Here is a 26184-nt window from a genome sequence, read left to right as displayed (position 1 = left end):
TTATCTCAAAGCTTAATTTTCTTTTGCTTTCCCCCACACACTTAAGAGCAAGATTGTATGGTGTCCACTCTCTTCTGTAATTATTCATCAATTAGGAAGCAGATGATATTAGCTTCCGTCTGTGAAAACAGTGCCGAATGATGTGATTACCTGTGAGAATAGATGCAAAAGTCACAAATAGTTTAAGAGCTTACGGTGTTACTTGAACAAATAAAATAAATTGTTCTGGAGGAATTGTTTAATATTCCACAAATGTGGAACTAGGAAAGAAGTATTCTAAAGAACCACCAGGTTTGTTGAAATACCAGAAATTCCAGGTTTAAAATCTAGTTGTGTCAAACCTACCTACCACCTTATCAAGTATAAAAAGTAAGCTGATTTCAGAGCCATGCTGTGACCTTAGTTTTCCTCTGGACAGTGGGTAGGTTTTTTAGGGTTGTTTTTGTTTTGTTTTGTTTTGTTTTATTTTATTTTATTTTATTTTATTTTATTTTATTTTATTTTATTTTATTTATTTTATTTTATTTATTTTGTTTTGTTTTGTTTTGTTTTGTTTAAACATTAGCGAGTCTGTAGATTCTGTGAAAATAATTTCATTAATTTCTGGGCTCCCCAAAGCTCAAAATGGTTAAACACCAACAACTGGGTTGCTGTAAACAAAGCCCAAAATGAAACCCCTGTGTATTTGCTGCAGATTCCCAGGTGCCTCTCAAGTGCAGGAATAAGCTCAGAAAAGGTTTAATAGGTTTAAGTAATCATCCATTAAAAGGTTCATACACTACTTGTGTGTTGCGACAGAGCAAGTGCCTTGCATCTTACTCCCTGTAGCACTGCCTACAAGAGTGTGGACCCTGGGTTTAGACCCCTCTCAGACATTGCAGCAAAATTTTATCAGTATGAACATAAAATCTCAGAGCTGCGTAAAGGGTTGTTAATTAGAAGATATCAGGCTATTTTATTTTCCCTGATACTTAGAAAAGAATATTAATCTGAAGAATGGGATGTCTTGTGGGGACTGTTGGGTAAGTTTTGTGGAGATCCCCACCAACAAAAAAATCCTATTGAACACTTGATTCACAATAGCTGCTTATAAAAAGGAAGGCCTCAGCATTTAGCTATAACCCTAGCATTCCTTAAAAACTTACCAGTGTAATAGCTGGCACAACCTGTGTTTCTTGGTCAAATCCAGCCTCAGTGAAGGTAGTTCTGTCTTGGGAGATGATCCAAATGCTGTATGGTTTTGATGGCATGTTTATTTGCGGAGAGGGAAGGGGATTGTGAGGGGAGAGATAGGAATCTATCTGTTGTAATAGGATTTGGTCTGTGTATTAATGGAATGAACTGGCCTTTCTTGCTGTACTTCCTTTGTCCTTGCTGAGAAGGGAGGCTGAAGTTTCCTAGAGCTATTGATGAAGTTGGTGACTGTAAGAGGAAGTGTGGACTTTTGACCTTCTTGATGGTAATGGAGAATGTTAGGGGAGTTTGGAGAGCCCACAGGTTAGTTTCGAGGATAGAAAGAGCTGTAACATTTTTGCTTCAATGGGAATACACAATCATTTTCTTCAGGACATTTTCTTTTCATTTATCATTTGGATTTGTTTGGGGGAAAAAATCGATATCTCATTTCACAGGCCTTATCACACCTTTGAGTATCTTCTTTTCTTTTCCTCTCAAAAAAATCAAATTCCTAAATACTCCCATTTAACAAGAATAATCAACTAAGCATTTTGTTTTCATGTTTTAACAACTTCTATTCTTTTTTTTTAGATTTTATTTTTTTAAATTTTTATTTATTTATGATAGTCACACACACAGAGAGAGAGAGAGAGAGGCAGAGACACAGGCAGAGGGAGAAGCAGGCTCCATGCACCGGGAGCCCGACGTGGGATTCGATCCCGGGTCTCCAGGATCGCGCCCTGGGCCAAAGGCAGGCGCTAAACCGCTGCGCCACCCAGGGATCCCAACAACTTCTATTCTTGAAGTGATTGTTTAGACTTAATTATTGAAATGGTCAGTGGCCTTCTGCCCTGCCCTACCTCCCTTCTTTGCCTGCCTTCCTCACCTACAAAAACATTAAAGAACACTTGATAAACAATAGCCCCTTTAAAAGGAAAGCTTCAGTGTTTAGCTAATTGCTTGCTAATAAAATATTTTCTTAGAAATAAATAATAAATCCTTTGTCCATATTTCAGAATTCCTCAATCTCAGACCTACCCACACAGCCTGGATATTTGATTATTTCTGTGAATTGCTTTTGTAAATACTTGCTCTGGTATACTAACCAGAATTGAGATGGAATGGGATCAGATAGGTCATCCAAAGACATAACCAAACTTTTTGTTTTACTCATATATTTCAGTGTATTTCTAAAATAATTTCATTTAAAGATTGTATTAAAAAAATAAATATTTTATTTATTCTTGAGAGACGGCGGCGGGGGGGGGGGGGGGTAGGCAGAGACATAGGCAGAGGGAGAAGAGGCTCCCTGCGTGAAGTCTGATGTGGGACTTAACCCCAGGACCCTGGGATCACGACCTGACCTGAAGGCAGATGCTCAACCACTGAGCCACCCAGGCGCGCCCTCTGAAAGAACTTTATTTATTTATTTTTAAAGACTTTATTTATTTATTCATGAGAGACACAGAGAGGCAGAGACACAGGCAGAGAGAGAAGTAGGCTCCATGCAAGGAGCCCGGTGTGGGACTCGATCCCAGGACTCCAGGATCATGCCTTGGGCCAAAGGCAGGCACTCAACCGCTGAGCCACCCAGGCGTCCCTCTAAAAGAACTTTAAAAGAGATAATGTTCTTGGTTATAACTCCTAAAACTATAGGTACTAATCTAATTGGTATTAATGATTTTTTCTTATTGATGCTGTATATGATACTTTTGCGGATTTGGGGGAAAAAACACACAAGTGTCCATTGGGGTTTGTTTATTTATTTTTAAAACTTTTTTTTAAGGGATTTTATTTATTTATTCATGAGAGACCGAGAGAGAGGCAGAGACACACAGGCAGAGGGAGAAACAGGTTCCATGCAGAGAGCCCCATGCGGGACTCGATTCTGATAATGGTGGGATCAGGCCCTGAGCCAAAGGCAGACGCTCAACTGCTGAGCCACCCAGGCGACCCTCCTTTGGGGTTTAGTTTCTATATTCATTGCCTTTTTACTCCCTCTCTTAGTCCAGATGTTCTCGTGAAACTGGCTGTTAGTTTGGAAACTAAATTTCTTCTATGGTGGGTGTTTACTGCCAGCTACATTTTTGCTACATCTAGCTCTAGAGCTGCTTCTTCATTTCTTGCTTGATGTTAAGGGGTTTTTTTTTTGGTCATGAGACTCACAATTTATCATACCTTGTATTTCTTGGACATCTGCTTCTCACTATTTATTACTGCTCGCAGGCACAGGACTCCATAGAAGAAGAGCTCCAAAAACTTCTATAAAACTGAATCAGACCAATGGTTAGGAAATATGAACTTGTTTTTTCTTTTTTTAAAGATTTTGAGGAAAAAAAAATAAAGATTTTGAGAGATAGTAAGGGGAGGGAGAGGGAGAAGCAGACTCTCCATGGAGCAGGTAGGAGCAGGTAGTCCCATGTGGGGCTCAATCCCAGAACCTCCTTGGGGTCATGACCTAAGCCAGAGGCAGCCGCTTACCCTATTGAGCCACCTATGTGCCCCATGAACTGGTTTTTAATTCATCTTAATGATGCATAAAAAATTTTTTTTTTTTAATTTTATTCACTTATTCACGAGAGACACAGAGAGGCAGAGACACAGGCAGAGAGAGAAGCAGTCTCCATGAAGGAAGCCTGATAGCGGACTTGGGGGACTCGATCCTGGATCCCAGGATCACGCCCTGAGCCGAAGGCAAACAACCACTAAACCACCCAGGCGTCCCTAATGATGTATAAAATTGTTAAATTCTGACCTTGGATTTTTGTGAATTTTACATCCTCCTTTCAGTAGTAGAGTCAACTTGCCAGCTTTGAACTTTACATTATCACAGAAGAAATCCCCTCTAACTTCCCATAGGGCGAAGTATTATGGGTTGATGTATATTGAGCTAGTTATGTTCTTAGTATCAAATAGTGGCCATGATAAATGCTCAGAACTTCCCCAGTGGGGAGTCACATCAATACAAAGGTGCAAAATAGAAGGGGGGTGCCTTTCCTTAAATTTTAGGATGCATCCTTCATTGTGTATGATTGAAACATTTTATAGTGGGGAGAGTTTGTTAGATTTTCTACTTAAGTTGATTTTTAAAATATGCCTGCCTCCCCTCATTTTTGGAATGAGCGTTGCCAGAAGGGTAGAAGAAGGTGTGGTAGAGGCCTTTTTAAGTAACTGAGCTATTCTATATGTTTTATATACTTGCCATGCTAGTGCCAAGAATGGAGGTAGATATGGGAGGTCTTCCCCGGAGCCCTCCTGTCTGGCATGGTCATGTAATATCAAGTTACTGGGGGTGGGGTGGAACAGAGAATTCTCTTTTAATGGTTCCTTGTTACAACCCTCAACAAAGCTGTGTCACTTCCCTTGGCTTTACAGACTATTGCCCAGAAGAAAAGATGTTTGGTTTTCACAAGCCAAAGATGTACCGAAGTATAGAGGGCTGCTGTATTTGCAGAGCGAAGTCCTCCAGTTCTCGATTCACTGACAGTAAACGCTATGAAAAGGACTTCCAGAGCTGTTTTGGGTAAGATCATCTGATGTTTTTACCATCCTTAGAGTGAAAAACATCACAGCTTACGGAAATATTTCCAAGCAAGGCAGGCAATTGGAGTAATGTGCTAATAAATTAAAATCATTTACAGTCTCATCTAGGCTATTTTAAGGCTCTCGCTTTGAAAACGAATCAAACAATACTGACAACCTGCACTTTTCCAGATTATAAGGAACTACCAAATTTGGAAGCCTCTTAATTATCCCAAACAAACTCTTTGGTTTTTAACTTAAAGATATATAGAAACTTTAAAAAAAAATTACTCTTATTCTCTCTTAATAGTAGTTGTCCTCTGATAGTTGTCTATTTGCATTGTTTTTCCATATTATGGAAGTTTAACTCCCATCTCCTGAGGACAATAGCAAGACTTAATGTTCTGCCTCAAAATCTATCAGGGTACATGCATTTCATTTTATAATTTTGTTAATTAATTAATTAAAGATTTCTTTATTAAGGTGAGGGAGACAGGGGGAGGAAGAGAGAATCTCTCAAGCAGACTCCCTCCTGAGTGCAGGCCTTATGCTGGGCTCCATCCCAGAACCTTGAGATCATGATCTAGGCTGGACGCTTAACTGACTGTGCCATCCAGGTGCCCCTCACTTTATCTTTTGACAGTGAACCTCTGCTTAATAAAATGGATTTTACTTTCCAACAAATACTTGGATAAATATTTACTGTTGAACCATTTCCCGTGGTAGAAGTTATTTTTTACCACTTTGTTCTTTTTTGATAAAAATATTTGTTGATTATTTATTTGTTAGTCTTGGATTTTATAGTTGTCTTGAAGGTTGTCAGAGAGTTTCTTTTGACCTTGCCATTTCAAATTACATTTTTCTCTTAATGTTTCCAATGTGTTATACATGATAAAAGTTACCAGTATTTTTCTGTATGTATTTATAATACAGGAAAAATGTATCAAATGAAAGTTCTTCAAAGATATAATTTAAAAAGAGCTTGGTAGAGATTTTCCCCCTATGCAGATCCAGTCATGTAAAAAAAAATTACAGTGCCTCTCCAGTTATGTGTCTTATAAAACTAGAATATTATGATAACATTTTTGTTTTAAAGATTTTATTAAAAAATAATAATAAAAATAAAGATTTTATTTATTCATGAGAGGCAGAGGGAGAAACAGGGAGCGCAATGTGGGACTCAATCCCTGGACTCGGGATCACATCCTGAGCGGAAGGCAGACACTCAACCAACCACTGAGCCACCCAGGTGCCCCATGATAACATTTTTTTACTTAAAGGGTGGTATTTTGTTGCCTATGGAAGTATCTACATACTTCTGAAAGATTAATTGAACAACATTGTTTGAAACCATGGTGACCAGGATCTCCTCTAGGTGTTATATTTTACTATTATTTAATTTTAAAAACATTATTTTAGAATGACCACATTGCAGTACATAGAATTGGTTCATTGGATCGAGGAGTTTATTATATGTACAAAATGTACTACAGAAACCATGGAACTGGATCACCTAGGACAATTAGAAATAGCATCTATAATCAGGTATATTTTTTCTAAAAGAAATGTGCTTGCATGAACTCCTTTTTTTTTTTTAAACCTTTTTTTGAAAGATTTTATTTATTTATTCATGAGAGACACAGAGAAAGAGAAAGAGAAAGAGGCAGAGACACAGGCAGAGGGAGAAGCAGGCTCCATCAGGAAGCCCAATGTGGGGTTTGATCCCGGGACTCCCGGATCACTTCTGAGCCAAAGGCAGATGGTCAACCACTGAGCCACCCAGGCGTCCCCTAACATTTTGTTTTTAAGTAATCTCTACACCCAATGTGAACGTTAAACTTAAAACCCTCAGATCAAAAGTTGCATGGTCTACCAACTGAGCCAGCCAGGTGCTCCTGCATGAATTCTTTAATGTAAATGAGACTAATAAAGGTTTGGTTGTTTTCTTATCAGGTTGCATGAAACTCGTTCAGGAGACATCTGTAATGCCTGTGTCCTGCTTGTGAAAAGATGGAAGAAGTTGCCAGCAGGATCAAAAAAAAACTGGAATCATGTTAGTTCACCTTTTGTCTTTCTCAGTTATACCTCTATTACATTTAAAGTAACATTAGTTTCCCCCTAATTTAGAAGTAGTTGTCTCTCAGATGGAAAAGTGAAAGAATAAAGTAAAACACTGGTTACTGTTCATATATAATTACTAAACATTTTGGCATGTTTAGAAGCAAAATAGCTTGGTGTAGCGTTTCCCTAAGGCTGTATCCAATATCCTCATTTTGGAGATCCACAGTGTACATTCACATATTTTTAGATTTTTTTTTTTTTAGGATTTTATTTATTTATTCATGAGAGACACAGAGAGTGGCAGAGACATAGACAGAGGGAGAGGCAGTCTCCGTGCTGGAAGCCCAATGCGGGATTTGATCCCGGGACTCCGGAATCACTTCCTGAGCCAAAGGTAGATGCTCAACTGCTGAGCCACCCAAGTGTCCCTATTTTTAGATTTAACACAGAAAATCCTTGAGTTATTTAGACGTGGATCCTTTTTTCATCTCTAGGATAACATTTATCTTAACTCACGGTAGTACTATCATGAGCATGTAGGGTTTTAAATTAACTGAATTTGAATCCTGTCGTTACCACTTACTGGTTGTGAACTTTGGGCAATTTACATTTACTTACAAAGCACAAGGATGATAGCTATCTCACAGCTCTTTTAAGAACCGAATGAGATTATATGTGTTCAAGTCTAACACAGTGATCAAGTATATGGAAGCCATGCTTATTCTCTATTTAAATCTAGTTGCGGTCATACTGGTGTATGTAAATGTATGTTCTGTTTGCCATTGTCACTGATTTTCAATGACCAGAATAACACTATTAAGCCTTATTTAATTCTTTTGTATGTTAGCTTTTAGAAAATTTTTTGGCATTTATACAAAATATTTGTATTTAAGCAGGGAGAGATTTATTCTTAGCTATCTTTTCCTAACACTAGCCTTTCAGTGTCCTTTGGTGACTATGTTACTTACGACTTCTAAAAAAAAGTCACAAAAAAGTGAATTTTCTTTAATAACTTAGCTGGAGAAGATCCAAATTGTGAATTTGAAGGTGAGGGCAACCTTTTTTAAGGATAGAAATCTGCAGATAATGAATGTGAAAGAATCGTGAGAAATGATACCATGCAGGCCTGGACCAATGGCAAAGCTAGATGTGAGAGATCATACCATTGTCATCATGTAAATGATCTCAGGGATTAAAATGTGTAGTGTAGAGAAAAGAGCATAAAGCATAGGTGTGAAAACCTTGATTTGAGTCTTGTACTCTTTTCTACCCATTCTTGCCCATTTACTAGCTTAGTGAAATAAGGCAAAAGATAATTTCTCTTGTTTTCCTTCATCCTAAATTGGAGTAACAAAAATAGTCCCCTTACTTAGTGAAGGTAAAATCAAAGTGTATGAAAGCTTTTTGTAAACCATACTGTCTTTTAGAAATGTTAGTTGTTGTTAGGCTTGATTTTCTTTAACCTCTTGGGCCAGTCTAAATCTAATTTTTTTGTTCAGCACACTGTTACTATTGCCTGCTTCAAAGAAAAAAAATAGTAGATGAACTGTTTAATAGTACTGTGTGATGATTAAAAGTACACATGTGCTCTCAAACACTCCTGAGTCGAAAACTGGTTCTCAGTTTTGGCTTCTTCAGATAGGCATTTGTCTGAACCAAAGGAATACAAGAGGTGTCATTTTTTAAATGGTATTAAATATTCAGTATTTTCTTCCAGGTGGTAGATGCAAGGGCAGGACCCAGTCTGAAGACTACTTTGAAACCAAAGAAAGTGAAAACTCTATCTGGAAACAGGATAAAAAGCAACCAGATCAGTAAACTACAGAAGGAATTTAAACGTCACAGTAAGTTTGATAGTGAAATATGAGTACTCAAGAATAGTTGTTTGGTCTTTATTTTTGTCTGGGGCTGGCATATGGTATGTATAGATTTTTAAAATTTCTTTTAAAAAGTGTACAAAGGTATTGTCGAGTTAGTAGAGATAGTTCTTTGGCGTCTTGAAATTAATTTTGATGTCATCAAAGTACTCTGATTAGCCATTTCTTTTTTTTTTAAGATTTTATTTATTTATTCATGGGAGACACACACAGAGAGAGGCAGAGACACAGGCTATCATCATCTTAAATTTTCTAGAAGATGTATGTGTCAGGCTTGTTTACTTGATTTTTATGCATAAGGAAATTGATGTCTGAGATATGCAGAAAAGGTATATAAATAATTAGTGGACAATCTGAGACCAAAGCCCAGGTTTTCTCGAAAGTAACTTTAGAAATAATAATTCACATGTTGCTGTAAAGCTAACCTCAGGACTTTCAGGTTTCTGGGGCAGTGTGTGTTGTGTGGAGTGATGGAATGGAAGAAGGAATGACAAATTAATATCGGGTTCATATACTCTTTTTTTTTTTTTTTTTTTTAAGAATTTATTTATTCGTGAGAGACACACAGAGAGAGGCAGAGAGAAGCAGGCTCCATGCAGAAGCCCAATGTGGGATTCGATTCTGAGACTCTGGGATCACGCCCTGAGCTAAAGGCAGATGCTCAACTGCTGAGCCACCCAGGCAGTCCAAGAGGGGAGGATTTCTAAGGCAGCACTACTGAATCAAACACATTAGTATTTCTGTAGCAAAAATTTAAGAGTATTAACATAGGTGGATAAATAAAACTTGTATGGGTTAGTCAGGTTCATTTACTCTAATTTTATAGTTCACATCAGGCCAGATTTTGTGGCTGAATGGGTTAGGAATAACCTTTCTGTTTTCAGGGTTTTTTCAAAATTATAGATATGAATTGTGGACCGGTAATGGAGTTTTCAGAATTAAAAAAACAATAACCACAACTCTGAAGTCTTTGCATATCTCCTGCTAACTTTCTACTCTTTTAAGGTGTTCCTAGTCTATAGTTATTCTGATGATACACTTAATCTTTTGCTAAAATATCGTGATATTTTATAGTAAAATATTTAGGTAACAAATATGTGTGTATTTTGATTATACAGGTTCTTTTTTATTTAAAGAAATGTATTTTTTTCAAGTTTTTATTTAAATTCAGTTAACGTACAGTGTAACTTTAGTTTCAGGAGAAGAATTTAGTGTTTCATCAGTTACATAAAACACCTAGTGCTCCTCACAAGTGCCCACCTTAATACCTATCACCCATTTAGCCCATTCTCCCCCTACCTCTTAATCCTTAGATCTCCATAGGTGAGTCTTTTCTGGTTTGCCTTTCTCTACCCCCTTCTATGTTCTTTTTTTTTTTTTTTTTCTCAAGTTCCACATGTGAGTGAAATCATACGATATTTGTCTTGCTGTGACTGAGTTTATTTTACTTAGCATACTTTCTAGCTCCATCCACATCAGTGCAAACCTTCTTTTTAAAATCTTGTTCTTGGGATCCCTGGGTGGCGCAGTGGTTTAGCGCCTGCCTTTGGCCCAGGGCGCGATCCTGGAGACCTGGGATCGAATCCCACGTCGGGCTCCCAGTGCATGGAGCCTGCTTCTCCCTCTGCCTATGTCTCTGCCTCTCTCTCTCTCTCTCTGTGTGACTATCATAAATAAATAAAAATTTAAAAAAATAAAATAAAATCTTGTTCTTATGAGAGACTCCTAACTCTGGGAAACGAACTAGGGGTAGGGGAAGGGGAGGTGGGTGGGGGTGACTGGGTGACGGGCACTGAGGGGGGCACTTGAGGGGATGAGCACTGGGTGTTCTATATGTTGGCAAATTGAACACCAATAAAAAATAAATTTACAATAAAATAAAATAAAATAAAATCTTGTTCTTGGGCTGCCTGGGTGGCTCAGTTGGTTAAGTGTCTGCCTTTGGCTTGATCTCTAGGTGCCTGGATCAAGCTCCAAATCAAGCTTCCTGCTCAGCAGGGAGTCTGCTTCTTTCTCTGTCTCCCCCTCTCCTCTTTCTCCCTCCCTCTCACCCCCCTCCCTCCTGCCCCTCCCCACCATGAATTGTCTCTCTCTCTCAAACAAATCTTTTTTTTTTTGTTCCAAACAAATAAATGTTAAAAAAAAAAATCATTCTTCTTTATGGCTGTATAGAATTCTTGCATATGTGTGTATGAACACACATGCACACCCCTCACCCCCCATCTTTATTCATTTATCTATATAGATGGACACTTGGCTTGCTTCCATATCTTGGCTATTGTAAATAGTGCTTTAATAAACATAGGGGGTGGGATGCCTGGGTGGCTCAGCGGTTGAGTGTCAGCCTTTGGCTCAAAACGTGATCCTGGAGTCCCAGAATTGAGTCCCACATTGAGCTCTGCATGGAGCCTGCTTCTTCGTCTGCCTGTGTCTCTGCCTCTCTCTCTCTCTGTGTCTCTCATGAATAAATAAATGAAATCTTTTTTTTTTTTTTTTAAGATTTACTTATTCATGACAGACACACAGAAGCAGAGACACATACAGAGGGAGAAGGAGGCTCCATGCAGGGAGCCCAATGTGGGACTTGATCCTGGGTCTCCAGGATCACACCCTAGGCCGAACGGCTGAGCCACCTGGGCTGCCCGAAATCTTTAAATAATAATAATAATAAACATAAGGGTGCACACATCTTTTCAAGTTAGTGTTTTCATTTTCTTTGGGTAAATACTCAGTAGTGGAATTACTGGATTACATGATATTTCCCTTTTTAATTTTTTAAGGGACCTCCATACTGTTTTTTTTTTCCCCATACTGTTTTCTACAGTGGTTTGCAGCACTTTGCATTCCCAACAGTGCACAAGGATTCCTTTTTCTCCACATCTTTGCCAACACTTGTTATTTCTTGTCCTTTTTTTTTCTTTTTTTTGTAAGAATGTCTATTAAGTTCCTCTGCCCATTTTGTAACTGGATTATCTGTTTATACATGTTCCCTTCCTGATTAGCTATTACCAGGGGAAGAGAAAAAGAGGGCCCTACCCTTCATTCTTACCAAGTGTTTTAATGAACATTTGGGAAATAGTAATTTTCTTCTACTACTTGAAGGTTATAGGAATTGATTATTCATATGTATCTTCTTAGCTCCTCCCTTTAATTATGGGGAATGTGATACCTGACTCAGTTTTGCCTTACCTAAGGGAATATGTCCGGTGTAATTTTAGATTTTTATTAGAAAGCTGTGTTGTGGAGGGAGGGACTGGAGAGTGAAAATAAGTCCTTTTGAAAAAGGTGTGTGGGCTTTGTAGGCTTAGGCTGAAATCGGGTTTTCCCACGTGCATTGTGAATTGCTAACACCTATGTGCATTGCAACAGTTCTGAGATGACTTGAATTTTTGTACCTCACCCACTAAATGGTGTCCTCACGTCTGATTATATATTTGCTTCCATGGGTCCTGTGTGTACCTACTTTTATTTCTGAGATATTCTTTCTTTTGTGTGGGGTACTGAAAAGGCATTAGACCTACAGCCTGAAGAACTGGATTTGAGTTAAAGTTCTTGAAACTCAACAAAATGTGGCCTTAGTGCCACTTAACATTGAACCATACTTTTTTTTTTTTTTTTAAAGATTGTTTATTTGAGGGATGCCTCAGTGGCTCAGTGGTTGAGTGTCTGCCTTCCATTCAGGACGTGATCCTGGAGTTCCAGGATCAAGTCCCACATCAGGCTCCCCGCAAGGAGCCTGCTACTCCCTCTGCCTATGTCTCTACCTCTTTTTGTGTCTCTCATGAATAAATAAATAAAATATTTTTAAAAAAAGATTGTTTATTTGAGAGAGAAAGCAAGCACAAGCTGGGGGAGAGGCAGAGGGAGAAGGGGAGGGACAGATCTGAGAAATGGGAATAATCAAGTAAAAAGGGTTTTGTAAAACAAAACAAATTCCTATATATATGTTAGTTATTCTTTTTGTAATCCTTCTTAAAAATCTACAGTGAATTCTGGTTGCTATGGAATAAAGTTGTAAATCCCTAGAGCGTCTTTTGGAAGTCCTATTTTAGGTAAAGAATATTTGGGCTGAGTCAGTTCCTTTCCTATGCATAGTGTGTTCTGCTTCCACTACTTTGCTCCTCATCCCCTATCTACCATGTACTAGCTAATTACTCCTTCATGCCTTTTCAAATCCCACAATATTTAGGATTTTAAAAACTGTAGTTCTTTGAAGAATTTCCAGGCCCACATTTCTAGAAGAGAATCTTCTTCCTAACTGCATTTTTATATGGTTTGTATTTAGTGTCCCAAGTGTTAGATTAAACCAGATGAAATTGCCATTTTATAAGTAGAAAATGGTCTAGTAAACTGTAGCTTCAAATATTTCTTGGATATTAAGCACTCTCTAGGATAGTGAGTTTTCTTCACCAGCATAGAGCTGATTACTGCTGCTACTAATTGTTGGGCAAGCCTTTTAAACATTCCAGTAGATTTATTTCATAAAGTCTGCTATTCTTGAGGATTTTGTGGGTAAACTTTTGTTAATACAAAGCACTATAAGCTCTATTCATAGGTTTTCTTTAGTGTCATGTAGGATATGACATATATATGTCCTTAATAAATATCCAGGGGCACCTGGATGGTGCAGTGGGTTATATGTTGGATTCCTGTTTTCCCCTTCGGTTGTGAGCTCAGGGTCAGGAGATGGAGTCCCCAGTTGGGCTCCATGCTCATTATAGAGTCTGCTTGAGACCCTTTCTCCCCTCTCCTGTGCTCCCCTCCCCCTACTCGAGAACTCTCAAATGAATGAATAAACTTTTTTTTTTTTTTTTTTAAGATTGTATTTATTCATGAGAGACACACAGAGAGAGAGAGAGAGGCAGAGACACAACACAGGCAGAGGGAGAAGCAGGCTCCATGCAGGGAGCCAGTTATGGGACTTGACCTTGGATCTCCAGGGTCACACCCTGGACTGAAGGCGGCGCTAAACTTCTGAGCCACACGGGCTGCCCCCCCCCCCCCTTTTTTTTTAAATAAATCTTTTAAAAATATACTTAATTGGTTCTTTGAATTGGAGGATTGCTATATCTGCGTATCCTGGGAGGGAGGAGTGTGGTAAGCTCAACCTCTATTTGTGATGTTGTCACCATAGAATAGCAGTAGGAAAGCCTTAGAGCATGGTGATCATCAACCAAAAGATTAATTTTCTGGCTTGTAAATTTGACTTGTCTTTTAAGGGCAAAAATACTAAGTCACGTTTAACTTGTATCTGATGGGGCAGCCCCAGTGGCACAGCGGTTTGGCTCCGCCTGTAGCCTGGGCCGTGATCCTGGAGACCCGGGGTTGAGTCCCACGTCGGGCTCCCTGCATGGAGCCTACTTCTCCTCTGCCTGTGTCTCTGCCTTTCGCTCTCGCTCTGTGTCTCTCATGAATAAATAAAATAAAATCTTAAAAAAAAAAACAAAAAAACACTTGTATCTGATGAATTGCCTTTAATCCTTTTTAAGTCTGGATCTATTTTCCCTTTATAGGTAAAGTATTGTTTTTATTTGGTTGCTTTTAAGGCTTTTCCCCCCTGTCTTTAGTTTTAAGAATTTAATTAATGATAATGGTAATGATTTCTTTTGAGTATATCCTGTTTGGGGTTTGCTCAGCTTGTTGAGTCTATAGGTTTATGTCTCTTGCCAATTTTGACAAGTTTTCAGTCATTATATTTCTTTGAGTACATTTTCATCTCCACCCTCTCCCTCTTTCCAGGACTGCAGTGACACAAATGCAGATTTTTGTTACAGTCCCAGAGGTTTCTTAAGTCTCTATTCAATTGTTTTCTTTGTGTTGTTCAGGTTGGGCAATTTCTCTTATTCTTTCTTCCAGTTCATTGATTGTCTCCTCTGTCCCCTCCATTCTGCTTTTAAGCACATGCATGAGCTTTTTATTTCATTTTTTTTTTCCAGTTCAAATTTCAGTTACACTTGGTTGTTTTTGTTTTTTTTTTCCCACTTGGGTTTTTTTTTTTTTTTTAAGGTTTTATTTATTTATTCATGACAGACACAGAGGGAGAAGCAGGCCTCCTGCAGGGAGGCCAATGCAGGGACCCTATCCTAGGACCCTGGGACCACACTCCAAACCGAAGGCAGCTGCTCAGCTGCTGAGCCACCCATACATCCCTCACTTGGTTCTTCTTTATAGCTTTTAGTTATTTATTAAACTGAGATCTGGGGATCCCTGGGTGGCTCAGCAGTTGAGCGTCTGCCTTCGGCTCAGGATGTGATCCCAGAGTTCCAGGATCAAGTCCCACATTGGGCTCCTGCATGGAGCCTGCTTCTCTTCCCTCTGCCTGTGTCTCTGCCTCTCTGTGTATCTCTCATGAATAAATAAATAAAATCTTAACAAAAAATAAAAATAAGGGATCCCTGGGTGGCGCAGCGGTTTAGCGCCTGCCTTTGGCCCAGGGCGCGATCCTGGAGACCCGGGATCGAATCCCACGTCAGGCTCCCGGTGCATGGAGCCTGCTTCTCCCTCTGCCTGTGTCTCTGCCTCTTTCTCTGTGTGTGACTATCATAAATAAATAAAAAAAAATTAAAAAACAAACAAACAAAAAAAATAAAAATAAATAAATGACCTGAGATCTATCCATGGAGATTCTTTTTATTTGTTTTAGTCATGTTCATGATGGGTCACCAAAGCATTTTTGTCATGCTTATGTTAAAGTCTTGGCCAGATTATTTTAACATCTGTCATCTTAATGTCTACTTACCATTTCATAAACTCTACCCTGGGTGTGGGACTCAAACTCATGACCTCAAGATCAAGAGTCAAACACTCTACCAACTGAGCTCTACCATAGGCAGCCCATGAGGGATTTTTTTAAAAAAGGATTTATTTATTTTAGAGAGAGCACAAGCAGGCAAAGGGTACAGGGAAGGGGAGGGGAGAAAAATCCTCAAGCAGACCCCCTGCTGAGCAAAGAGCCCCAACATGGGGCTGCGATCATGACCTGAGCTGACATCAAGAGTTAGATGCTTAACTGACTGAGCCACCCTGGTACCCCTCTTTTTTTTTTTTTAAATAAGTAGGCTCCATACCCACCGTGGAACTGAAATCAAGAGTTGGGAGCTTAACCAGCAGAGCCACCCAAGTGCCTATGAGGCATTTTTAAAAATTGGAACCTGTGGAATTTAAGAAATAACATACAATTTAGGGGAAGGGGAGGAAAAATAAAATAAGATGAATATAGAGAGGGAGGCAAACCATGAGACTTTTTTTTTTTTAAGATTTATTTATTTGGTGGGGATCCCTGGGTGGCTCAGCGGTTTAGTGCCTGCCTTTGGCCCAGGGTGTGATCCTGGAGGCCCCAGGATCAAGTCCCACGGCAGGCTCCCGGCATGGAGCCTGCTTCTCCCTCCTCCTGTGTCTCTGCTTCTCTCTCTCTCTCTCTCTCTGTCTAAAATAAATTAAATAAATAAATAATAAATCTTAAAAAAAAAAAGATTTATTTATTTGAGATAGAGAGAGGTGCGGACACATAGGCAGAGTCTGGAGAAGCAGGCTCCTTGCAAAGAGCCCGATGTGGGACTCCCTGGATGTGGGACTCCCTGAGCTGAAGGCAGCCACCCAACTGCTGAGCCACCCAGATGTCCCAAGAGACTCTTAACTATGGGAAACAAATCAAGGTTTATAGGAGGGGAGGTTGCTGGGGGGTGGGATAACTGGGTGATGGGCATTAAGGAGGATACTTGAAGTAATGAGCACTGGGTATTATGTGCAACTGATGAATCAGTTGGCTCTGAAATTAATAATACAATATATGTTAAGTGAAAAAAATATATGTTAAGTGGCTAAATTTATTTTTTTATTTTTATTTAAAAAAAATTTTTTTTTATTTATTTATGATAGTCACACAGAGAGAGAGAGAGAGAGAGAGAGAGGCAGAGTCATAGGCAGAGGGAGAAGCAGGCTCCATGCACTGGGAGCCTGATGTGGGATTCGATCCCGGGTCTCCAGGATCGCACCCTGGGCCAAAGGCAGGCGCCAAACCGCTGTGCCACCCAGGGATCCCAAGTGGCTAAATTTAAATAAATAAATTGAAACCTGGATATTTAAAAATTATGTTATGGATCTTATTTAAACCTTTGGGACAGCCCAGATGGCTGAGCGGTTTAGCGCCGCCTTCAGCCCAGGGTGTGATCAAGTCCCATGTTGGGCTCTCTGCATGGAGCCTGCTTCTCCCTCTGCCAGTGTCTCTGCCTCTCTTTCTCTCTCTCTGGTCTCTCATATATATATATATAAATGAATAAAATCTTTAAAAAAAATAAACCTTTGATTTTACTGTTTTAGTTACCTCTCTAGTAGAAATATTAAAAGTTAATGTCCAGTGGTGTTAAAAGTCAGGTGCCCTCCCCCATTCCCTAATATCCATTGCCTCTGATGGTGGGAGGAGCCTCCTCATTGCTGTGGGATGGGGATGGGTGTTAAAGCTCCCACAAGGTGGGACTATTCATTTCTAGTGGGCCATGGTGAAAGTCCCGACTCTTCAATAGCCTTTCTCTTGATACCCTGGTGGATTGTTGGGGGTTTCCTACCAATCTTAAGAGAATGGAAACCTTAGGCTCCCCATTTGACCTTTGCTGGAGTAGTGGTGTTGGGTCCTCTTTTTCCTCTGGTGTTTGAATAGAGTGATTATTGTCTAATAAAAAAAGTCTCCGGGCAGCCTGGGTGGCTCAGCAGTTTAGCACCGCCTTCAGCCCAGGGCAGGATCACGTGCCTGATCACGTGGGCTGAAGGCTTGATCCTGGAGACCTAGGACCGAGTCTTGGCGTAGGGCGCTCCCTACATGGAGCCTGCTTTGCTTCTCTCTGCTTGTGTCTCTGCCTCTCTCTGTCTCTCATGAGTAAACAAATAAAAATCTTTTAAAAAAAAAGTTTCCTGTCTTGTTAGGCTGCCACTTTCCTCCTGGCCTTTTGTTTAGAGAGCAAGGTTCTTTTGGCTTGCCTTTTCTCTTCTTTTCTTTTTCTTTCTTTCGTTTATTTTTTGTCTATACCCATTGGCATTTCTGGGTTGCTGGCTTCTCTAGCTCCAAGACTAGGATTTATGAGAAAAAGAAAACCCATAAAAACTAGGGAACCCACTGTGTCTTTCTTTGGGTTGAGCTCTCTGGCTTTTGCCAACTTTCAGAGTCTTCAGATTTGTTTTATATGTGATAGCCAGGGTTTTTAGTTGTACTTATTTATTAGTAGGAGGAATGGGAAAAGGTATTTCCACTCTTACCTTCCTGAAAGCTTATGTCCTCATTTTCTTTTAGGAACAGTGGAGTACAAACGTCTTCAAATACTAGTAGTAAATAGAAAATACATTCTTTTTTCTTTTTACTAATTCATTCACAGTTTTTTTATGCTGAGCCTTAGTTGTATATAATGAAATTACACTTTTTTTTTTTCCTCTTTCTTGCAGATTCTGACGCTCATAGTACCACCTCAAGTGCCTCCCCAGCTCAATCTCCTTGTTATAGTAACCAGTCAGATGATGGCTCAGACACAGAGATGGCCTCTGGCTCTAACAGAACGCCGGTTTTTTCCTTTTTAGATCTCACATACTGGAAAAGGTAAAAGCAACAGAAAATCTCTCTCTAACCAGCAAACCTTCTTAATTACAGGCAATGGTTTCCCACTTCCTTAGCAACTAAATGGCATTTGGCAAACAGCTGGTAGCACACATGGTTGGAGGTGGATTAAGCAAGAATTGAGCTGAGAGTTGGGATTTTGTGTGCTTTTCCTATTAAAATTTGTTTAAAATAAAAATCATGTTAGGGAACCTAAATTTTCCTGTAACAGAATTATACTATTCTGACCAACTCTCGTGCTGAAAAAAAGTAAAAGCTAGAAATATGTATTTTTAAGTCTTAAAAAAATAGCATTGTTAAATCAGTGAGTAAATTAATAAGGAATAATCAGAGGCCAAAATGCTAAGTAAATATAGGATCCCAAAGTCAAAAAAGAGAATAGGCTAGCAAGGACAGTATTCAAAGAGAAAGTTGTTAAGGATCTTCTATTTGACAGACTTGGGAAGACTAACAAAAGCGAGATAATAAGCATTTATCTTATGGTAGAGAAAATTCACCCATAGATGACTCCTTATAGAATGAAACTGTGGAACATGAAAAACAACATAGATCTTTAAGCAGTGAGAAAATAAAGACAGTTTTTTCAAAGGAACAACAAACGTACAAAGCTGACTTCTCACCATGAACAAAGGAAGCCAAAGTACAATAGGTTAATATCTTCAGTGGGCCAAGAGATAATAACGTTCAACCTAGAATTATATATATGTAGCAGAAGTATCCTTTGTGTGGGGCCCCTGGCTGAATCAGTTGAAAGAGCATGTGACTCGATATTGAGGTTGTGAGTTTGAGCCCCATTTTGGGTGTAGAGATTATTTAAAATAAATAAACCTTTAAAAATTGTCTTTTATGAACAAGGGCATTTTGATGAGGAAAAATTTTGAGAATTTGTTGCCAACCTGACCCTAAATAACAAAGTTCTACAGGCAGAAAAAGAGATCCTACTTTAAAATTCTGAGAATAAAAAAAAAAAAAAAAAAAAATTCTGAGAATAGATAAAGTAGCAAACATTTAGGTAAATTTAAACAAACACTGCTTGAGATAACAATAGTTGTGGGAGTAAAAGAATTAGAAGACAATAACATATAAGTCAAAGCAATAAAAGTGATAAGAGTTAAGATATCCTAGCATTCTTTGCATTAAGAATAAATAGACTGAGGGATCCCTGGGTGGCGCAGCGGTTTGGCGCCTGCCTTTGGCTCAGGGCGTGATCCTGGAGACCTGGGATTGAATCCCACATCGGGCTCCCAGTGCATGAAGCCTGCTTCTCCCTCTGCCTGTGTCTCTGCCTCTCTCTCTCTCTGTGTGACTATCATAAATTAAAAAAAAAAAAAAAAAAAAAAAAAAAAAAAAAAAAAAAGAATAAATAAATTGAATAACTTTTTTTTTTTTCTTTTTAAGATTTTATTTATTCATGAGAGACAGAGAGAGAAGCAGGCTCCATGCAGGGAGCCCGATGTGGAATTTGATCCTGGGACTCCAGGATCATGCCCTGGGCCCAAGGCAGGCACTCAACCACTGAGCCACCCAGGCATCCCTAGATAACTTTGGGTGGGACTTGATTAACTGTGTCACCACTAAAAGGATTAAAAAAGTGAAAAATCTCCAGAGTCAAGAAGAGGAGGGCAGAAAAAGTTTGAATATACCTAAATGTATCTAGCAAAACAAGATGAAAATAGAAAATCTCTATATATTTATAAATTAAGAAACCATGAGTCCAAGAAGAAAGTATACTATAAATGAGAAGATCTTTATAACTAACTGAAAAATACCACAAATCAAAACATACGGTCAAGGGGTGCCTGGATGGCTCAGTCATTTAAGCTTCTGCCTTTGGCCTGGGTCGTGATCTCAGAGTCCTGGGATCAAGCCCCATGTCAGGCTCCCAGCTCATGCTCTCTCTTGCTCGCTCACTCTCAAATAAATAAAAATAAAACCTTAGAAAAGAGAACATATGGTATGAAGTTTAAAAGAGTTGGAGGAAAGCCTTTAATGCTTAGAAAAGAAAGACTAAAAATAAATGAAGTGATATGTATCCAATTTAAAAATTAGTGAAGCTTAATACAAAGAAAAATAAAAGCAAGGAAATCTTAAGGATCTGAGTAGAAACAAATGGAGTAGAAAACCAGTATGCAAAAAAAAAAAAAAAAAAAGAAAACCAGTATGCAGTGAATAGGATCAGTAAAGATAAGAGTTGGATCTTGAAAAAGACCTGATCAAAAAGACTATTAGAGATGAAGCAGAAATCAAGAGATAGTACACATAAAATATCTCAGATAACAACAGAGAGATTTAGCTCTAAATAAATTTAAAAGACAGTAGTAGTACATTATAAACAACCATATACCAACAGATCTGAACCTATAGGTGGAATGGATACATTAGTAGAAAAAGATATTTTATCAAAACTGTCTCAAAAAAAAAAAAAACTGTCTCAAGAAAAAATAGAAAATCTGCATAGTCTTATAATAAGTTGATTCACTGGTCAGTCTTCCCTCTAAAAACCCATTTAGGCAAATTCTGCCAAACATTCCAGAAATAAATGATTCTGATCTTGCATTGGCTTTTTCAGATTTTGAGTAAAAGAGCAGAGGCCCCAAGCATTCTATGAGGCTAACATAACTTTGATACTAAAAGAGTATATCATGACCAGATTAGGTTTATTCTAGTGATGTAAGATTGGATTAAACTAATTAAAAATCAACTGATAATAAAGTTGCCATGTTGACAGTTTGTAAAGAAAGGGGGAAATACCTATTTTTTTTTTTTTTTTTTAGGATTTAATTTTTATTTATTTGACACAGAAAGCACAAGCAGGAGGAGCAGCAGAGGGAGAGGGAGAAGTTAGGCTCCCCACTGAGCAGGGAACCCAATGTAGGACTTGATCCTAGGACCTTGGGATCCTGCCTATGAAGGCAGACACTTAACCTACTGAGCTACCCAGACGCCCCCAAATGCCTACTATCTTAGCAGTACTTTAAAGATGTTTGACAAATCTGAATGTTCATCAGGGTTTAAGATAAAACCCTTATTAGTTAATAGGAATAGAAAGGAACCACATTGATAAATAACTGGCATTTTTGGGTAAACACAAACATGTTTCCATTTTATATCCCAGCAACAGAACCTATAAAAAACCTTTAGGAAAAAAAAAAAAAACCTTTAGGCATGCATTAACGTGTATGGCATGTTTATAATAGCAGTTGTCCCATCCAAAGGAGAGTGGATAAATAAATTATGGTATATTCACTTGATAGAATATGATACATAAAATGAAATAAAAGCCCTAACAATAGGTATGAACCTCAATTAATGTTGAGCAAAAAAAAATTGCAGGATAGAGTGTGACTCCATATATGTGTTGTTTTTTTAATTAATTGGACATAACCGAGCAATATATGTAGAGATGCAGACATGGTAAAACCATGAAGTGTAAAGAAAAAAGTAATGATAGGCTTAAAATTAAGAGGAGAGAATGAGATGGGGTGGGGTGGAATTGGAGAGGGGCATAGAGGGGAACTTCATAGGAAAAGGTTCTTTTTTTTCCCTTATATGTGGTCCATGGTGTTTTGTTGTACTCTCGTTTTTTTAAGCTGTGGTGTATATTTGATTATATATATTTGCCAGTTGTATCAGCCTGTTTATGATGGCTGGGTTTTTTTTCAAGAGTTACTGATTTTGGGCAGCCCCGGTGGCTCAGCGGTTTAGTGCCGCCTGCAGCTCAGGGCGTGATCCTGGGAACCCGGGATCGAGTCCCACGTCGGGCTCCCTGCATGGAGCCTGCTTCTCCCTCTGCCTGTGTCTCTGCCTGTCTCTCTCCTCTCTGTGTATTCTCATGAATAAATAAATAAAATCTTTAAAAAAAAAAAAAAAAAGAGTTACTGATTTTTAGAGGAAACAGTTTATAACTTTAGGAGCCGTTTCTGAAACTGTTATCTCAGAATGACCCCTGTCCCCTTTAATACTTGGTAAGATTCCAGTGTGGGATTTAAGGGACCTGGGTAATTCCTATAACTTAGCTAATTGGGGGCCTTTCTAGGAGCCTTCATTTGAAATGTGATGAGACCAGAGAAGTGAACCCTTTGATCATGTTGTATTGTTACAGTGTTATAGATTTCTCCCCCCTTTTTTTGTTTTCTTGTATTACTAGTTTTCTACCTTATTAATATATTTCTCCCCCACCCCCTTTTTTTTCTTTTAGACAGAAAATATGTTGTGGAATTATCTATAAAGGCCGTTTTGGGGAAGTCCTCATTGACACACATCTATTCAAGCCTTGCTGCAGCAACAAGAAAGCAGCTGCTGAGAAGCCGGAGGAGCAGGGGCCAGAGCCTCTGCCCATCTCCACTCAGGAGTGGTGACTGAGGTTTAGGTAGAAGGGGAACAAAAATGATTTAAATTTTGGAAAGAAAACAAAGCAACAAAACCCTCCTATTTTTAACTTGGATACATGCTATTCTGCCAAAAGACAATTTCTAGAATAGTTTTGAATGGGTTATTTCTTCTCCAGTTCCACAAACTCTGAAGCCAGTGTCTAGCTTACTGAAAGAAAAAAAGAAGTGTACATAATATTTAAGATGCTGAGTATTTCATAGGAAAGCTGAATGCTGCTGTAAAGTGCTCTTTAAGTCTTTTTTTTTTTTAATCCCCTTCTAATGAATGAAACTAGGGGAATTTCAGGGGACAGAGATGGGATTTGTTGTATGATAAACGTATGTAGTTTTAGTCTTTCTATATTGAGAAGCAGTGGTTGGGGCATTTTTTAAGACGGCTATCCTTGTTTTCCTTCACGATAATAAATTTGTCATAACTCAGTAACATGGACTTGCCCCTAGAGGTAGTTGTTAATAATTCTGAAAAAATAAGGTCTTGCCAAGGTTCTGATGATTCAAACCTGTACTACTGAATATGAAGCAGGACAGACTAAGCTCTGGCGCAAATACCTTGAAGGAGTAATCTCTAAATATACAGAGAGGTAACCTGACTGTATATGTTGCATCCTGTGTCACCTCCATATTGATATTTGATAAAAGATTTTTATCTATATTGAAACTTCTAAAGCAGAGTCAAATCTTTGGGGAAATGTCAAGTTTTAGGATGAGCAGTCCTAGATGAATAGTACCAAAGCATTACCACCTGGTAGAGATCACATTCTGTTAAAAAGGTTAAATTATCTTAAAAAAATGTGCAAGTCTTCAGGATGGCGCACACAAAAAAACAAAGGTTAATGCTTCTTGGGGCACATTTCTTAGAGGGCTTGCCTAGTGTGTAAATAATTGACTTTTGTTTGTGTTACATGACTGGTGACTTCATCGAAAATCTGCACAATTCAGTTTTAGCTCTGGATTACTTCAGTTGACCTTTGTGAAGGTTTTATCTGTGTAGAGTGGTTGTTTGACTTGTTTTAACCTATTAGGGTTTTGGGTGGTATTTTTTTTTTTTTTTTTTTCACATATTAAAGTAAAATTCTACTAAAAGAAAAGAGGTGTGTGTTAATGCTGAGTGGGTTGGCTTAGGTTTGGTTTCTTCTAGTCAGGCTTTTTGAACCTTGAGATATTAGACGATACATCCTGAACATGGAGCTCTTCAGTTCTAAAATCTTCATTTGAAAGCCTTTTACTTGAACCCAAACCAAAGTACTCTCATTGCCTCTTTTCTAAATGTTCAGAAAAAATGTATCACCAGATCATACTTTTCATAATAAGGGAGGATCATTTGCCTACCTTATATTAACATGACTCAGTGCTTATTTTTAAAACTGGATTTTTAAAATTGGATAGTATAAATAACAATAAGGAGTGAGCCACTTTTTATGGGCACCCTATAGTTTTATAGTTCTTAATCTAAACTTAAAATTTTATATTTCTTCCTTATGGCAAAAACTACAAGCCACCATATATGCACAGACTACACAGTGAGTTGGGTTGGCTCTCCCACAGCCGTTGAGGTGTGTTACAAGAGTCCCGGCCATGATCATCTTCCTCCTGTCATTTTGAAATGGTTTGTTTTTTTGTTTTTTTGCTTTTTGTTTTTGTACATTTTGGCTACAGTATTGGTGGTAGAATATACTATAATATGGATCATCTCTACTTCTGTATTTATTTATTTATTGCTAGACCTCAACCACAGTCTTCTTCATCCCCTTCCACCTCTTTGCCTGTAGGATGTACTGTATGTAGTCATGCACTTTGTATTAATATATTAGAAATCTACAAATCTGTTTTGTACTTTTTATACTGTTGGATACTTATAATCAAAACTTTTACTTAGGGTATTGAATAAATTTAGTCTTACTAGAAAATAAAAGAAGCTGTTCTGTGGCTTTGTTTAAAAGGTGTTCCTAGGTAAGAATGACTAATGTATTTGGCTTCACAGATACTCAGTTTAACGCCCTTAGTATTATAACAAGCCATGAAGGGAAAAAGTCCTCTTTATCAAGAGATGCTTTAAAATAAAGACATTTTGGGGATCCCTGGGTGGCTCAGCGGTTTAGTGTCTGCCTTCAGCTCCGGGTGTGATCCTGGAGTCCTGGGATTGAGTCCCACGTCAGGCTCCCTGCATGGAGCCTGCTTCTCCCTCTGCCGGTGTCTCTGCCTGTCTCTTTCTGTGTCTCTCATGAATGAAAAAAAAGATATTTTAACTGATAATACCCAGTAATTAACCTAGTAAATAACATGATTTTATTACTGAAGGACAAATTCTCGAGTAGTTGGTTGATTTCTTTTTTCTCTTCCTTTTTTCTTTTCTGTTCTGCTTTTTAAATTTTATTTTATTATTTAAAGTCTAGGGTTTTGGGCAGCCCTGGTGGCGCAGCGGTTTGGCACAGCTTGCAGCCTGGGGTGTGATCCTGGAGACCCAGGATCGAGTCCCACATCGGGCTCCTTGCATGGAGCCTGCTTCTCCCTCTGTCTGTGTCTCTGCCTCTCTCTCATTTTATTTATGAATAAATAAATAAAATCTTTAAAAAAAAATAAAGTCTAGGGTTTTAATGTCTCTGACACGGTTTTATTATTACTGTCTAGGCATAGTGGGAATCATAATTGAGACTCTAAAGAAATTATAAAAACTGGTTATAGGGACAGGTGGATTTCAGCATTGGAGTCACACATGGTCTCTGATATCTGGCTCTGATCCTTTATTAGCCATTTGAGTCACTTGGCCTTTGTGAGCCTCCAAACTTACGTAAAATGATATACTTTACCGAATTATTTACTTCTTAAAATTATGAGGAATCTATAAAGGGATGTAATCCGTATCAAAGTTTTTTTTTTTTTTTTTTTTAATTAAGATTTTGAGAGAGGGATCCCTGGGTGGCTTAGCGGTTTAGCGCTGCCTTCAGCCCAGGGCGTGATCCTGGAGAACCGGGATCGAGGCCCACATCAGGCTCCCTGGATGGAGCCTGCTTGTGTCTCTGTCTCTCTGTGTCTCCCATGAATAAATAAATCTTAAAAAAAAAAAAGATTTTAATGGAGAAAAAAAGCAAGTAGGGGCAGAGGGAGAAGCAGAGATTCCCTATGAACAGGGATCCCACCATGGGACTGGATCCCAGGATCCTAAAGTCATGACCTGAGCTGAAGGCAGACATTTAACTGACTGAGCCACCCAGGTGCTCCTATATCAAAGTTTTTTGTTTGTTTTTAGGATTTTATTTAGTTGAGAGAGAGCGAGCAGGCGCAAGCAGGGAGGAGAGCGAGAAGGAGAAGCAAACTGAGGAGGGAGCCCAATGTGGGACACTGTCCCAGGACCCTGGGATCATGACCTGAGCCCAAGGCAGACTTAACAGAATAAACCACCCAGGTGCCCCCTCATATCAAAGTTTTAAAAACAGATGATTAGGTGGGAAAGGTGGATCCTGTAGGCCAAACTTTCTTTTTCTTCTTTTTTTTTCCATGGAGGCTTCATGCAGGGAGTCGACGTGAGACTTGATCCCAGGTCTCCAGGATCAGGCCC

The 26184-nt window shown here is 38.7% G+C and overlaps 1 protein-coding gene across 7 annotated transcripts in view; it reads left to right on the top strand.

The window, feature by feature from the left end:
* The window catches only part of SINHCAF (SIN3-HDAC complex associated factor), a 35384-nt gene extending 10844 nt beyond the window's left edge, over positions 1-24540 (top strand). For 6 of the 7 annotated variants that reach the window (XM_038577186.1, XM_038577190.1, XM_038577185.1 and 3 more), the window contains 5 exons: positions 4552-4699; positions 6652-6751; positions 8477-8603; positions 18069-18219; positions 22436-24540. In XM_038577186.1, coding sequence (XP_038433114.1) covers positions 4572-4699; positions 6652-6751; positions 8477-8603; positions 18069-18219; positions 22436-22595 — 666 coding nt within the window. In that variant the 5' untranslated portion in view covers positions 4552-4571 and the 3' untranslated portion in view covers positions 22596-24540. Of the gene's footprint in view, positions 1-3402; positions 3463-4551; positions 4700-6651; positions 6752-8476; positions 8604-18068; positions 18220-22435 lie in introns of all 7 variants that reach the window. The other variant, XM_038577191.1, reaches the window with a different exon arrangement.
* The last annotated feature ends 1644 nt before the right edge of the window (positions 24541-26184 follow it).

Source organism: Canis lupus, chromosome 27 (assembly GCF_011100685.1).
Source record: "Canis lupus familiaris isolate Mischka breed German Shepherd chromosome 27, alternate assembly UU_Cfam_GSD_1.0, whole genome shotgun sequence".
In the NCBI taxonomy this organism is placed as follows: Eukaryota; Metazoa; Chordata; class Mammalia; order Carnivora; family Canidae; genus Canis; species Canis lupus.
Note: the sequence above shows the minus strand (reverse complement) of the source record. Positions and strands in the feature narration are given on the sequence as shown.